This window comes from Rutilus rutilus (assembly GCF_951802725.1).
Source record: "Rutilus rutilus genome assembly, chromosome: 1".
NCBI lineage: Eukaryota > Metazoa > Chordata > Actinopteri > Cypriniformes > Leuciscidae > Rutilus > Rutilus rutilus.
Window position 1 is genome coordinate 29,117,004 of NC_140209.1, and position 15,518 is coordinate 29,132,521.

The 15,518-nt window shown below is 37.1% G+C and overlaps 3 protein-coding genes across 3 annotated transcripts in view; all 3 read right to left on the bottom strand.

The window, feature by feature from the left end:
* Positions 1 to 97: 97 nt before the first annotated feature.
* LOC311277939 (uncharacterized protein) lies at positions 98 to 4,869 on the bottom strand (the record flags this gene model as incomplete). Its single annotated transcript, XM_084388437.1, has 6 exons — positions 4,348 to 4,869; positions 4,109 to 4,242; positions 3,602 to 3,749; positions 2,204 to 2,452; positions 1,595 to 1,853; positions 98 to 295 (listed from the first exon to the last, which is right to left on the bottom strand). The coding sequence occupies exons 1-6, from the start codon at positions 4,707 to 4,709 to the stop codon at positions 98 to 100; spliced, it is 1,350 nt and encodes a 449-aa protein (XP_084244563.1). The 5' UTR covers positions 4,710 to 4,869.
* Positions 4,870 to 5,527: 658 nt separating this feature from the next.
* Positions 5,528 to 6,451, bottom strand: LOC311304553 (T-cell ecto-ADP-ribosyltransferase 2-like; the record flags this gene model as incomplete). Its single annotated transcript, XM_084431645.1, has 2 exons — positions 6,368 to 6,451; positions 5,528 to 6,283 (listed from the first exon to the last, which is right to left on the bottom strand). Exons 1-2 carry the CDS (start codon positions 6,416 to 6,418, stop codon positions 5,528 to 5,530), a joined length of 807 nt encoding a protein of 268 aa, XP_084287771.1. The 5' UTR covers positions 6,419 to 6,451.
* Positions 6,447 to 15,518, bottom strand: part of LOC311304559 (cytochrome P450 2K1-like) — a gene marked incomplete at its 3' end in the record, with an annotated part of 27,008 nt that continues 17,936 nt past the window's right edge. Inside the window, exon 8 of the mRNA XM_084431661.1 lies at positions 6,447 to 6,455. Within this exon, the coding sequence (XP_084287787.1) occupies positions 6,447 to 6,455 (9 nt within the window). The remainder of the gene's footprint in view (positions 6,456 to 15,518) is intronic.

Below are 15,518 nucleotides of genomic sequence, written 5' to 3' on the forward strand. Positions count from 1 at the left end.
ATTTAAACAATGTTGATAAGAGGTCAAAAACAGGCACATATAATTTTATGCAACATAAGTGCAACTTGCTGATGCTCTTTGAAATTGTGTATACTTGCTACTCAAGCATTTCGGATAATAACATTACAGTCTCTCTGTACACCTCCAACACATCAGACAGGGGGACATCTGGGTCTGGCAATCTTTCAACATCCTCCTGTGCAAGTTGATGTATTTGTACTTCAGGAATCACCACACCGGGTTCATGGTGACCACATGGACCTCTCCAGTCAATACCATATTGCATGGCATCTACCTGTAATAGACAATTGATAACTAAAAAATTCTGACTGGGGTTGCTATATGTTGTTTAATTGATCTAACTTATGGTTTTCCTAAAAATGATTATCAAAACTCAGAAAAATCCCCAAAAAACTGCTGATGAGCCAAGACTGTTAAAACTCAATTTAAACACACTGAAGCCCATTAGACTAATTTAAGATCCTCTAATTTATAATCTATCACAGAGGTCTTCATTCCTGCTCCTGGAGAGCCACTGTCCTGCAGAGTTTAGTTCCAACCTGCTTCAGCACACCTGCCTTTGAATACTCAAGCGATTCTGAAGAGCTTGATGAGCTGAATCAGGTGTGTTTGATTAGGGTTGGAACTAAACTTTGCAGGACAGTGGCTCTCCAGGAGCAGGATTGAAGACCTCTGATCTATCATCTAATATTTATCTATCCATTCAATCACATGTTAAAGGGTTATTCACCCAAAAATGAAAATTCTGTCAGTATTTAACAACCCTCATGTTGTTCCAACCCCATAAGACCTTGTAAGACGACCTACCGTAAGACAGTAAGACCCGTTCATCTTCGGAACACAAATTAAGATATTTTTTCATTAAATCTGAGAGCTGGCTTACTCCTCCATAGGCTTCTAAGTGACTGAAACTTGCTGGCCCAGAAAAGTTATTAAAGAGATCGTTAATATAGTCCAAGTGACCACAGTGGCTCAATCCTAAGTTTATAAAGCGACGAAAATACTTTTTGTGCGCAAAAAAACAAAAATAACGACTTTATTCCACTATTAATTTCCTTCTCTCTGGGCCTCGAGTTGGTTCACATAGTGTTTTAGCGCAGCGCTTCTGTGTTATACGTCACCACGTAGGCTCACTATTGGCCGACGCTGGTCATGTGTGAGATACGTGTGGCGTATAACACAGACGGGCTGCGTTAAAACACTACGTGAAATAACTCGAGGCCCAGAGAGAAGGAAATGAATAGTGGAATAAAGTCATTATTTTTGTGCGCACAAAAAGTATTTTCGTCGCTTTATAAACTTAGGATTGAGCCACTGAAGTCACTTGGACTATATTAACGATCTCTTTAATAACTTTTCTGGGCGAGCAAGTTTCAGTCACTTAGAATCACCTTAGAGTGATCCAGCTCTCAGATTTAATCAAAAATATCTTAATTTGTGTTCCGAAGATGAACGAAGGTCTTACGGGGTTGGAACAACATGAGGGAGAGTAATTACTGACAGAATTTTCATTTTTGGGTGAACTAACCCTTTAATTCATGTCATAATTGCTAACCAGCTTTGATATAAATACCTGGATAGGGTCTTGCAGTTGATGACTTAACCAGAGCTGTATTGGTGACTGGTTTCCTTCTGTCCGCAACTTGTGGTGGTTCCAGCCATCCAGAAAGTACTGAAGATGTTTCTGTACATGTGGCAAGAAGCACCTTTGGAGGGCATAGAGATGCACTTCATCATCTGGATTCAGAAGCCCGTCATTCTCAAGGTTGGTGAAGATTGTGTAGAAGAGATCAAGCACTCCAGCATAAACATCTCTCCACAACCTTTCAATCCTAACACAGTAAAATAACCAAAATACAGAACATTTAAAACAACGACCAATATTTATAATGTTGTACATGAAGTGGAGTTTCCATAGCCTAAAATATGAATTAAAAAATCTATTTTACAGATGTGGGGATTTAGTTTCACATACATTATAAACATTTAAAAAAGAAATTAAAGAATTTTGTTTCCAAGATTGATGGTAGTTACCTGGTAACAATTTTTGAATGGTTTATTTTATTCTAGAAACCATGCATATCTTGGTAATTGTTTGCATTTCTTTGTAAAAAAGAAAAAAGAAAAAAAAAAACCCAGGGGCCTGAAACCGTAGCAAGGCATTGTATATGTTTGATTATACCTCTGATTATGGACACTCTTCCCTGTGATGTGCGAGTTTCTGTTCTCTCCTCTGGTGGAAACCATGAAACGAGCAACCTCGATATTCTCCCCACCTTTATCTGACCTCACACGTGATGGCACACCGTACAGGTTCACACCTTCTAAAAAGCTGGTCAGGACTGTAGCAGCTTTATTATTGGTGGCAGCTTTCCAAAATACGATTAGACGGCTAAAGCCATCGATTCCACCATGAACCACAATACGCCACCTGGAACAGATATAGGAAAATTTATTTCAACAACATTAACAACTAGTCTTTTGAGTAATGATGGAAAATACATTTTACTTTCTATAGTAAATCAAAACAGCCAAAACAGTACATAACATACTTAAGACGATACCTTTTACATACAGGGGTTGGACAAAATAGGTGTGAAATAGACAATATTTATTTATTACTGTGTTTAATCAAAATGTGCCTTTAATACAGATTACAACCTTATTAAACTAGATTAACAGATTAACTACATTAATAGTCTCCAGTTGAATGTCGTCTATCAGAACATCTGCCAATTTGTTCAGAGATGTTTAAGTTGAGAATCTACTTCTCACTCACACTTCTCTCCAAAAATGTCCCGCAGTAGTTCAATAATACTCAAGTCAGGTGATTAAGCTGAGCAGGGCAGATGATAAAGTTTATTTTAGTGCTCCAACTGACCATATACAGTACTCTCATGATGGAAGAGGTGCCTGTGTCGCATAACATAGGGGTCTTCGTGAATTTAGAGGCAGAGCTATCAAAATAGGGGTGTTATCCTTTTTGGGTATGGGCATTTTGCTTTGGTGATTTCAAATATCAACAGTGTTTCTCTAGAAATCCCTTACTGGACCTTTAACAACACAATCACAAAGATCTGCTCGTATAATTCCACCAATAATGTCTTTGAAAATTCAGTTGTACAGACCATGTTAGAATAAATCTTCAAAGATGTTCTAGTCAAATGGATATGTTTCTATGTTGATCAAGATATTTCACCACTCATTCAAGTGGGTTCCTCAGTTCCCTAGCATTACACATACACACACACAAAATGGAATCTACATTTTAGAACAGTTAAGTGAGGAAAGGTCTGATTGCCATCTTCTTATAACAGTTCGTTCAACCTTACTCCAACAAATTCACACTTATATCTACATGGTTGTTATGAAATTTAATTTCATGGTGTTAAAGAGATCTGCATCGAATTAATCTATGAACACATCCCACCAATTACACATTTATGCTTTTGCTTTTTGCAAAAATTGCATTTTCTTTTGTTCAACTGTACAGACATTTCCTTTTCAGTCTGAAATAGAAAACGCATCCAGATGAACATGATAAATAATAATAAATAATATTCTACTATTGTCAGCATACCTTATTAACTTATGGTTACCATCGATGTGCCATAAACTGTTGGGTGCAGGGACTGAGTATTTTCTACGCCGCCGAGGGTTCAGTTGAAGACTGCGCATAAGGACACCCTGAGGATCCACCCGTCTCATGCATTCTTGAACACGTTGCCCTAAAAAAGGTAAATTCATCAAAATATGCAGTAAATATTCCAGTCTTTGAGTTCACCTTTGACATGTTCAGTGGTGACCTAAAGGACAAGTTCAAAAATATTACTGTACTGACACTATCAGATGTGCATACAAAAACTTGAAATTAACTGAGCTGAATAAGTACACTTCTGAGATGTTTTTCTAGCTTTAAATTATTTAATAACAATGAACGTTGCAATACTGACGTATTTCAAAAAAACTTCACAGTAATAAACAGGTAGATAATCTGTATTGGCGATATATATAATTGATTTCATTTCTATTTTACATGCTTTTTACTCAAGGATGCTAATATGTCAAGGTACAAAACCCGCCTTACTCTGTACTCGAATGCCCTGTGCACCGAGATGTCCAACCATCATTTTGTATCCGGCATTTGGGTGGCGCTTTAGTACATCTTCTACCAGAGCATCCAGTTCAGCGTCCTCCACAGTTAAGAACAGGTCGCTTACTCTATGAGAATAAAATAAACCTATTATCAACCACACAACACACAAATATAAACACTAATGTGAAAGCTTAGTAGGTTATAAGGCTATGCTACTAGGAGCTGCTTACCTTAAACCATGATGCGCCATCCTATTCCGGATAGTTCTTTCAGAGACACCAAACAATTTTGCAATGTTTACAGCAGTTTGACCCATTGAGAGATAAGTTTCAATAGTACTTATCGGAAGCAAGTACGATGGACGTCCCGCCGTAGTACCATCTGACTCGCACAGATTTTGAATGTGTTGGGAAATATTTTGCAAAGAACCTAACAATTCAGGCTGTTCTTCGACGTTCATGTCGGCAAATATCTCTCCTAAAACATCGATAAGCACATCTAATCTAAACAACACATAGTCATTTGATGCGTTGTTATCAACTTCATTTGCTAAGTTGCGCAACTCTCTAGCTATTTGTAAAACGTCCGCCATAGTACACACCTGTCTCACCACCACCCGACGTCACAACAAAGCCAGAGTAATCGAGCAAGCGCCTCAATCAACGATGAACCAATGGTAAGCAAGACCAACCCACCTAATTATCATACAAGACAAAGAAATGTAAAAATAAATGAATCAATAAATAAATAAATCTATAAATAAATTAATGCATAAATAAATAAATCTAAACAATAAATGTAAGAATAAATATAAAAATATAAAAATAAATACATAAATAAATCAATAATTAACGAATAAATAAAAGTTAAAACGATTTTTAAAAAATGTAAAAATGTATAAAAGCAGAAAATAATACATTAAGGGGAAAAAATAATACAAAAATGAATTTGATTAAAAATGAATCATATTTATTTTATCAAGTCGTTTATTTCTTTCTTTCTTTTCCTATTATCACATTTATTTATCTATTTATCACATTTATTTATCTATTTATTTATTTATTTATTAATTTTTAATTTCTGCAGGTTTGGTCCTCCATACATTGCACTCAGAAGGTCATTTAGCAGTCAATATGCTATCTCTGAAAGTTTGTTAGATAGATTGTTCAGTAATATGATGCAAAAATATATAAATATAAATTAAGAAATTAGATGCATATAAAATCAGTCTGAGGCCACTGGATTGGGTCACTTAAAATAACTTTATTTCATGTTGTTGAAATTAAACAAATTGTGTTTTTTAACAAATGATTATTGAACTAAACCAAGAGGAAATAATGTTGGAGATGATGTACATGATTATATCATAAATTCAAAGCAGTTTATTCAGTAATTTCAGTATGATTCTCACTACTTTCTTTTGGTCTTGGTGATTTTCCTGAACAGAGCACAGTTCAGGTCACTTCTTATTCCAGAGCTTTTCAACTCAAACATAGTTTCACACCAGAGATCTTTCTGATCTCTTCTTGTCTTGACAGCAGTGACTTTAAACTTCTCATATGGAGGAATCAGCACCTCTTTCTCACGAGGAAGCTTAGAATATTCTGACACATCAGCACCTTCACAAGTGTAGATTTCAAAACAAGACTTAGTTCCAAACCTTTGTGCTACTTTACGATCAAGAGAGGAGGATGTAAATGAGCCGAAACGAACCTCTGTGTTCCAAACATACTCAAACTCAACTGTAGTGCCACGATAAGTTGTACAGCATTTGTTTTGATTGTCTGTTTGTCTGTTTAAATTGTTCAGAATCTGAATTGCATCTGTTAACAGAAAGTAAAGTGAATACCATTTGTATGTCTTGTGTTTGTACTTTTTATCACGACGATTGGCAGAATTGAATTGATCAAATACAAGAGCATCACTGTACACATAAATGGCGATTTCATGATTCTCTTTCAAACCTTTCTTTTGGATCTTGACAGTCTTTTCCGCTTTTTCCCAAGCCGTTTTAAAAATATTTAAGTTATTGAGTTCTTCCTTTAGAAGTTTTGTCTCCACTCCTTTTGCCATTGCATCTCTACAGCCCATATACTGGTCATCAACAGAATCCAGTGCCATATCCAATGGAAATATCTGCCCTTCAACAGCAGCAGCTCTGTGATCCTGAAGCAACAGGAAAACAGGAATCATAATGATCACATCATCAGTATTCAAGTCTGTAATATTCATACTAGAACACAAGCTTACCTGTCCTAGAGCAGCTAAAATGAGAAGAAGAGCTTCAATGATCAGCAGCATCTTGATTCAGTCAAATCCCTCTGATGATCTAGTAGATCTAGTGAAGAACAGATGATGAAAGACAACAGCGTTTCACTAAATCCATTACTCCAATGGCAAAATGTCCCCTAAAATTACCTGAGAATATTGTGGTTTATTTTTCTTATCTTTTTTAGGAGCTCAATGAGGAGAGGAGAAGATCAGAAAAGTCAGTCCCTCACAGCCAGACGACAACGACTCTTCAAACCAAGAGAAGAGGAAGGTGGCTTTTTTATATCACTGAAAATGTCTGTGCTTGAGTACTGGAACATATAGCAACTGTGCAACAGTTCATCTGAATAGTCCACAACTCTCCATAATGCAACACCTGTGAAAGTCTGGTGTATTTGTGGTTTACAAAGGACAAGCTCGTTCCTGTCATGTCAGTGCCAGCAGAAAGCAGGGTTGACACCAGATTATGATCATGGAAATGTGCATCATTCAGGTCATTCATATTAAAGTCCCTGTAAAGTCAAAATTAAGTATGTTTTCTGAGTTTGTCACACCACAGAAAAAGGTGTTATTAGCCACCCAGCCAAATTTGAATGATAAAAAAAGCCGGCAAGTACATAAAATAAGCTATCAAAATCTTGCAAAAATGAGCAGTAGTCTCTGCTCTCCAACGCGGGGGGCGTGTCCGCTGGCTGCGCTGAAACCACGCCCACTCGCGGGAAAGCTGACGAAAGCCAGCCGACCATGGCACCAGTTGTGGATGAAGGCCGAGGCGGGAGATAATCGGTTCGGCCCCATTCACCAGTAACAGCGGATTATCAGTGAATCCCAGTTGTCTCCGACGAAAGTTTATAAAACTATCCAGTGTAAAATGATCACTACAGAGGCAGGATTTTGGCGGTGATCCTCAGCTCTCCATCAAGGTGGCTCTTCACAAAATTAATCCACCTCTTCTTGATGTGATCGTTTTTCGGAAATTTAAATAAGGACACCGATCTGTTTTGTACGTGATTGCATCCAGGTAGTACGCATTTCCGTGACGAAGGCAAAGCTAGCTAGCAAACTGTAGGCTGTAGTAACTAATAGTACTGACAGTAACTCGCGATCGGCAAACTGATGTGAATGAATGTGCTATATTGTTAGGGGAGGGGCAGCGTCAGGGGCTCCGATGCGTCATCAAGTAGGGGCGTGTCCAGGAGCTCAGGGGCTTCAGTGCGTCATCGAGCCCCCGTTTTAGCCCCGCCCAAAAAATCCGGAACACAGCAATGGTGAAAAACTGTTTAACGGTCTAACTCCACAATTCAGTACTTCACAGTTCACAGTCTTTGTAATATGTTTTATCAATACATTTCTAACATTTATAATGTGTTTAGAATTTTTTTTTAGAATTGCCTTTACAGGGACTTTAAGCACAAAACTAAATAATGGTGTGTTTTTTTAAGATACATCTAGAAATTAAGATCTGAAGAGTAAGTACAGCTGCTTGCAGCAATTACAGCGACAAACACATGACATGCACCCCTGTTGTGAATCATTTAGAATAATAATAGTTTTGATGTTCATAATAGTGCTGAATAATAACAGAAACAAGGTAAACTGCCTTGATATTAGGCTGGTCAGCTTTAAAAATGCTCTTCCCATAATGCTTTGGAGAGAGTTAGAGCTGTGAGGAACAGGGCAGAGAACTAAGAAAGTGATTCAATATGTGCGCTGCAGAAACAATTGAATCCCTGTTTAATACTGCTCAAAACTTCAGCAAACAGTTTTATTTTAATTCAAGTTATCAGTCGTCATAATTGCATGCTAAGAAGAAAAGACACGACACCTCCAGTAGGTTTTGATAGTCTGATAACCAAACTTTTGTGGGTTTTTCTCTGTTCACTGTGGCAATGACACTTACGATGGGGTTTTGTGAGAACGGTGTTGAAGCTTTGTCAGAGTAAAAGTGAAAAATGGTATGTGATTCAGTTTAAATATGCAGAAAGGTGTGTTTCTTAATGTGTTATCTGTAAGGAATGAATAATGACTTTTGCATTATAAATCAATAGTTAATTTTTTTGTCTATAGTTGATGGCACTGTATTCAGAAGTGCACTTAAAGCTAAATAGCAACACATTTTGTATTAATGGAAAGTGTTCTACATATACTTTATCAATCTAAGCATGTTTTGGAGACATTTAAAGGGGTCATGAAATTACCATTTAAATTTGCCTCAATCTTTTGTCATATAAGATGTCAAAGACCATTTAAACATGCTGCAAGTTTTATAGCTTAAAACATTCTCCTAATTATAAACAAAGCATTTATTTAATCAAGCTCCAAAAATGTCTTGTTTGTCTATTGTGGGATTTGTGACGTCACACAGGCAAATACATTTGCATATGACTGCCTCCAAGACTTCAACGAATAGTTCAACATCATTGCATCACAGGCCCTGCCCACTGGAGTTCAGATGCTTAATGGCTGACATTTGCCTACACTACCCAGCCAGCACAGCCATGTGGGGCCCAAATGGGTTTGACCTGGGCTATCTAACTGGGACCCAGCCAGTTTTGTCCTCGGTTTCCATGTTGGCCCCACATGGGTTTGCCCAGATGAAATGAACACTGCTTAGTATGCACAGTACAGGCTGTTTAATGTAACACTTAATCAGTGTTGGAGGTAATGAGATAATTAAGTGATTGAATAATGATTTTGTATTAGTGAAGAACACCTGCTGTTAACAAGCAGAATCACTGAAGGAAAGAGAAACACAAGAACTACTTCCAGCCACAGCCTTGGATGAAATCAACTGAAGATAAAATACATTAAATCTCTCAAGATCTGATTAAACAACTCCACAAACAGCATTACCAGCTTCACTTATTACTAACCAGACTGACTTTATTTCTGTCAGACGTCTACAGAAAAGAATTAAGAAGAGGTTTAGATGTTGATTACTTATTTGAAAGTAATAGTTTGATTTGATGTTACCATTGTGGCGATCAGTGTGTGCTTTAGTCAGGCTCTTGACTTTTTAACATTAGTTGTTCTCTGGCAGCTGTGTCTGTTTGTTATGGCGAGAACAGCAAGAGAAAATATGATCAGATGCTGTAAGCTGATTGATGATATGAAAATGATCGTCATATAGTGGCTTAACTCATTGATTATTTGTGAGGTTCATACGGTAGTATGTTATTCATTTTGTTTTATTGTTGTGATTCTACAACAAGAGAATAATATAATTTAATCAGAACGTCAAATTATTTTTAAAACTCCATTTACATATTTTGGGCTCCTCCTAATCTTACTCACACACAGACATCAAGAATCAACATATGAATCTCAACAATGGTGACATGCTTCATGCTGCAATGCATTCTGGGAGCCATGGATAAGTTTTGTATGATGCACTCAGAATGCATTGCACCATGAAGCATGTCACCATTGTTGAGATTCATATGCTGATTCTTGATGTCTCTGTGCAAGTATAACTTTCAGTAGTCCAACATGTGTAAATGGTGTTTTAAAAATCATTTGATGTTCTGATTAAACTGTGCTGGATCTCTTGCTGTAGAATCACAACAATAAAACAAAATGAATAACATACTACCCGTATGAACCTCAAAAATAATCAATGAGTTAAGCCACTATATGACGATCATATTCATATCATCAATCAGCTTACAGCATCTGATCATATTTTCTCTTGCTGTTCTCGCCATAACAAACAGACACAGCTGCCAGAGAACAACTAATGTTAAAAAGTCAAGAGCCTGACTAAAGCACACACGGATCGCCACAATGGTAACATCAAATCAAACTATTACTTTCAAAAAAGTAATCAACATCTAAACCTCTTCTTAATTCTTTTCGTTAGATGTCTGACATAAATAAAGTCAGTCTGGTTTGTAATAAGTGAAGCTGGTAATGCTGTTTGTGGAGTTGTTTAATCAGATATTGAGAGATGTAATGTATTTTATCTTCAGTTGATTTCATCCAAGGTTGTGGCTGGAAGTAGTTCTTGTGTTTGTCTTTCCTTCAGTGATTCTGCTTGTTAACAGCAGGTGTTCATCATTAATGCACAATCATTATTCAATCACTTAATTATCTCATTACCTCCAACACTGATTAAGTGTTACATTTAACAGCCTGTACTGTGCACACTAAGCAGTGTTCATTTCATCTGGGCAAACCCATGTGCGGCCAACATGGAAACCGAGGACAAAACTGGCTGGGTCCCAGTTAGATAGCCCAGGTCAAACCCATTTGGGCCCCACATGGCTGTGCTGGCTGGGTAGATGTGAGCGTCGCGTCTAAAGCAAATAAACTCATTAAAATCACTGACGCTGTCTACACTGGGTACAGTAAACAGATGTGTGTTCAGTTTGAGCTTCAGCAAGAACCAATGAGGTTCATTCTCGTTCCCTCCTTCAGGGAACAGGGGTTACAGTAACCTAGACGTTTATTATATAAAGCGATCGTGTCTCTTCAGAAAATTTGGACTAAAGCGCTCAATTCATATAGATTATATTTTACGATCTCTTTAAGAACTTTTTAATGCCTCAATGTGTCAGTTGCATAGCTGTCAGTGGAGGGACAGAAAGCTCTCAGGTTTCCTCAAAAAGATCTTCATTTGTGTTCCGAAAATGAATGAAGGTCTTATCAGGTTTGGATCGACATGTGGTTGAGTAATTATATGACAGAATTTTCTTTTTTTGGGTGAACTATCCCTTTAAGATCTATAATTCATGTTTAGCTGTAGGAAAGTGTTCAGCTCATCTGAAAATGCAACACCTCTGAAGCCCTGGTGTGTTTGTGGTTTCACAAACACAAGCACAAATTCTTCCTGTCTATCAATACAGTCTATCAGTCAACAATGAAAGTTTGTGTAATGAGACAAGTATGTAAAAAAAACACACAAAAAAAACAATGCATTTTAGTGAATTGCTATCCTGTATTAGTGTATGTTACCATGCTAAAAAAATAATAATAATTAAAAAAAATTAACAGAATTTTAATGTATGAGATGAAAGTATACACCAGCAGTCAGAAAGAATAGAGTCAGCAGTTCTGACTCTGTGAAAGTTACAGTTAAACAAAGTCTGTTAACTTGATTCAGTCAAATCCCTCAGATGCTCTAGATCTAGTGAAGAACAGATGCTGAAAGACAACTAGAAACAGCGTCTCACAAATACTAAATGAATGACTCCAGTAGCAATGTTCTGCTAGCAGTCAGTGCAAATTCAGATATCTGATAGCCAGAGGGTAAGTGCTGTCCAGAGGTGGAGAGTCCAGGGGTCAGAAAGTAAAAGTCCTGCCATATATTTATTCCACCCATGAACTCACACAGCAAACACTCCAGTGTTAAATGAACTCTCCTGTGAGTTCTTCTTCTTCTTCTTTTAGATTTGATTGGCGGCTGGCACCAGCTTATAGGTGCATTGCCGCCACTTACCGGACTGGAGTGTGGTACATTCGATGACAGAGGAGAAAAAAAACCAAAAAAAAAAACCTTAAATCCTATACATTAACCCTGTTTCCCTCAAGTATTTATATACATGCCTCCTAATGTTTCCCGATCTTTGCAACATGTTTCCTACTGTGAAACTAACACTTTCCTTTTGCAGTGCGGCTCTTAGTTCTCTCCTCTCTCTCTCATATTCCTTACATTCCATAAGAACATGCTGTACAGACTCAGATTGTTCACATGATCTACATTTCCCTGTAGGATGTTTCCCAATTCTTTGTAACGTGCTGTTAAGCTCCGTGTGTCCTAATCTAAGGCGGGTGATGACCACCTCCTCCTTCCTGCTTCCGCCCACCACTCCTCCCTTCCCCACCTGTTTTTGTATGCTATAAAAGTGTCTTCCTGTCTCATTTATATCCCAATACTCCTGCCAAACTTTTTGCATTTGTATTTTAATAATTGCCTTCCCTTCTGTTTTCCCCAGTGGGATATTGTTCACTATCTGTAAACTAAGTGCTTGTTTTGCGAGTATGTCTGCCTCTTCATTACCCTCAACCCCTGCATGAGCAGGAACCCACAAAAAGCAAACTGTCCTCCCCCTGCTATGAAGGTCATACAGCATTTGATGAATCTCCATGATTAGATCTTGCCTGCATGATTTCATGGTCTTGATACTACAGAGGGCTGCCCAGCTATCTGATGCAATAAGTGCATTGGCCCTATTTTGTCCCCCTAACCATTTTAGTGCAAGTGTGATAGCCAGGAGTTCCTCTCCTGTGAGTTTATTTGGATCCAGACTCAAGAGTGTTAAAGTTAATGAGATAATTGAGTGATTGTTTGAGTGATGATTGAGCATTATTGAAAACACCTGATGTTAACAAGCAGAATCACTGAAGGAGAAAATCTATTTTTTAAGTTGCCATTATGGTGATCAGTGTTTGCTTTAGTTGGGCTCTTGACCCTTAAACTAATTACTTTAGATTTTGTTTGGCTGTTGTATCTGGGTTATAACTCTCAGATGAACAAATAACAATGTTGATCAGGTGGTGGTGGTTATGTTTTGACATAATCATAATTTGACCTGAATCACAAAACTTATTTAGAGAGTTAAGTTTAGTTTGTTGATTATAGCTGCCTGTGATTCTAATATTATGCCACGTTAATCATTTTCAATGTAATCAGAAAGATTTCTTGAAAGTTGTTCTGATCAAAGGACTTTGAAAAATTATATTATGTGGACACACTGACACCAAGAATCAGCCTGTGATTCTCAACAATGGTGACAATAATAAAGCATGTTGCAGTGCATTCTGGGTGCTACCAATCAAAACTCATCCATGGCTCCCATCATGCATTGTGGTATGAATAAATTATTATCTGAATTGTCTTGTTTTCCTAATTGAATATTCTTTTTGTCACCATTGTTGAGATTCATACACTGAATCTTCATGTCTGTGTGTGCCTTAAAGAAGGATTTTCTTTTTCTTTATCAGAAGAAGTTTTAAGAAATAATTTTGAATTATATTGAAAAATCTGGAACTTCTCTGTAGAATTACTGTGATGTTGTAATGACCAACATACATTTAAATCAGAGATTAGGCTCTAATTGAGTTCAGTGATTCAGATCAAATTATGATTATGTTCAAATATAACCAACACCACCTGATTAACTTTTCTTTTTGTTCATCTGGCAGTAATAACTCAGATCAACAGCCAAACAAAATCTAAAGGTAATAATTTGAAGGTCAACTGCCCAACTAAATCGAACACTAATCTCCATAACGGTGTCTAAAATTGTGATTTTTCTCCTTCAGTGATTCTGCTTGTTAACATCAGGTGTCTTCAATAATGGTCAATCATCACTCAATCAATCACTTAATTTGCTCATTAACACTCTTGAGTCTGGAGCCAAATAAACTCCCAGGAGAGTTAATTTAAAACTGGAGTTTTTGCTGTGTGAGTTCATGGGTGGAATAAACATATGGCAGGACTTTTACTTTCTGACCCCTGGAATCTCCACCTCTGGATGGGCGATATATCGCACGATATTGTTATGCGCATCTCATCAGTAAAGCCGGTTCCCTTGATTAGTAGTAAATCGCCTTCACCTGCTTTCAGATGGAGCGGCATTTACTACAAAGAGCCGTAGTTAACTGACAAGCTGAGCCATATCGCATTAATATCGCGGACGTATCGGCAGCAATAATTAATGCGATATGGCTCAGCTTGTCAGTTAACTACGGCTCTTTGTACACAGCAAAAACTCCAGTGTTAAATTAACACTCCTGGGAGTGTATGAGTCCACACTCAAGAGTGTTTAAGTTAATGAGATAATTAAGTGATTAATTTAGTGATGATTGAACATTATTGAAGACACCTGATGTTAACAAGCAGAATCACTGAAGGAGAAAATCACAAATTGTAAGTTACCATTGTGGTGATGGGTGTTTGCTTTAGTTGGGCTCTTGACCATTATATGTGTACTTTAGATTTTGTTTGGTTGTTGTATCTGAATTGTAACTGCCAGTTGAACAAAGAAAAGAGTTGTCTGATGATGTTGGTTATATTATAATATTCATCATTTGAACTTGATCACTGAACTCATTAAAATCCTTCTTTCTGACTTTGAATAATGTTGTTAGTTAAAGCATAACTGTGAATCTGCATAAATGCCCAGAATTTTTTATGTAATATAAAGCATTTCTTAAAAGTTGTTTTAAAAAAATAAACTATTATTTTAGGCACACACACATGTCAAGATTCAGTCTATGCATCTCAACAATGATGACGAGCAGAATATTCAATTAGGAAAAGTAAATTACATAGACAATTCAGATCATAATTTATTCATACCGCAATGCATGATGGGAGCCATTAATGAGTTGTGATTGGTGGCAGCCACTGCAACATGCTTTATTATTGTCACCATTGTTGAGATTCACAGGCTGATTAATAATGTCTGTGTTTTAAATGAAGAAAATTGAACATCTATTGATCAGAACAATGTTTATTAAATATTTTGAATTATAAGTAAAGTGCTGATAATCATAGGCTGAAGAATCACAAAATTGCAGCTAACAAGCTAAACCAAACTAACTCAATAAGTTTCCTTTTTCAGATCACAGCATGATTATGTCAAAACATAACCAACACTATCAGATCACATTTTACTTTGTTCATTTAACTGTTAGAAATCAATAACAGCAGACAAACAAAAGCCCAACTAAAGCAAACATCCATCACCTTAATGGTAACTTAAAATTTGTGATTTTCTCCTTCAGTGATTCTGCTTGTTAACATCAGGTATTTTCAATAATGCTCAATAGTCACTTAATTAATCACTTAATTATCTCATTAACTTTAACACTCTTGAGTGTGGACTCATATACACTCCCAGCCCCAGGAGTGTTAATTTAACACCGCTCCATCTGAAAGCAAGTGATGGCGATTTACTACTAATCAAGGGAACCGGCTTTACTGACGAGATGCGCATAACAATATCGTGCGATATATCGCCCATCCCTACTCGAATGGATACTTTGACAATTTTCAACCTGGTTTCCGACCACACCACAGCACAGAGACAGCGCTCATAAAGATAATAAACGATATTCGCTTAAATACTGATTCAGGCAAATTATCAGTGCTGGTACTACTCGACCTCAGTGCTGCATTTGACAC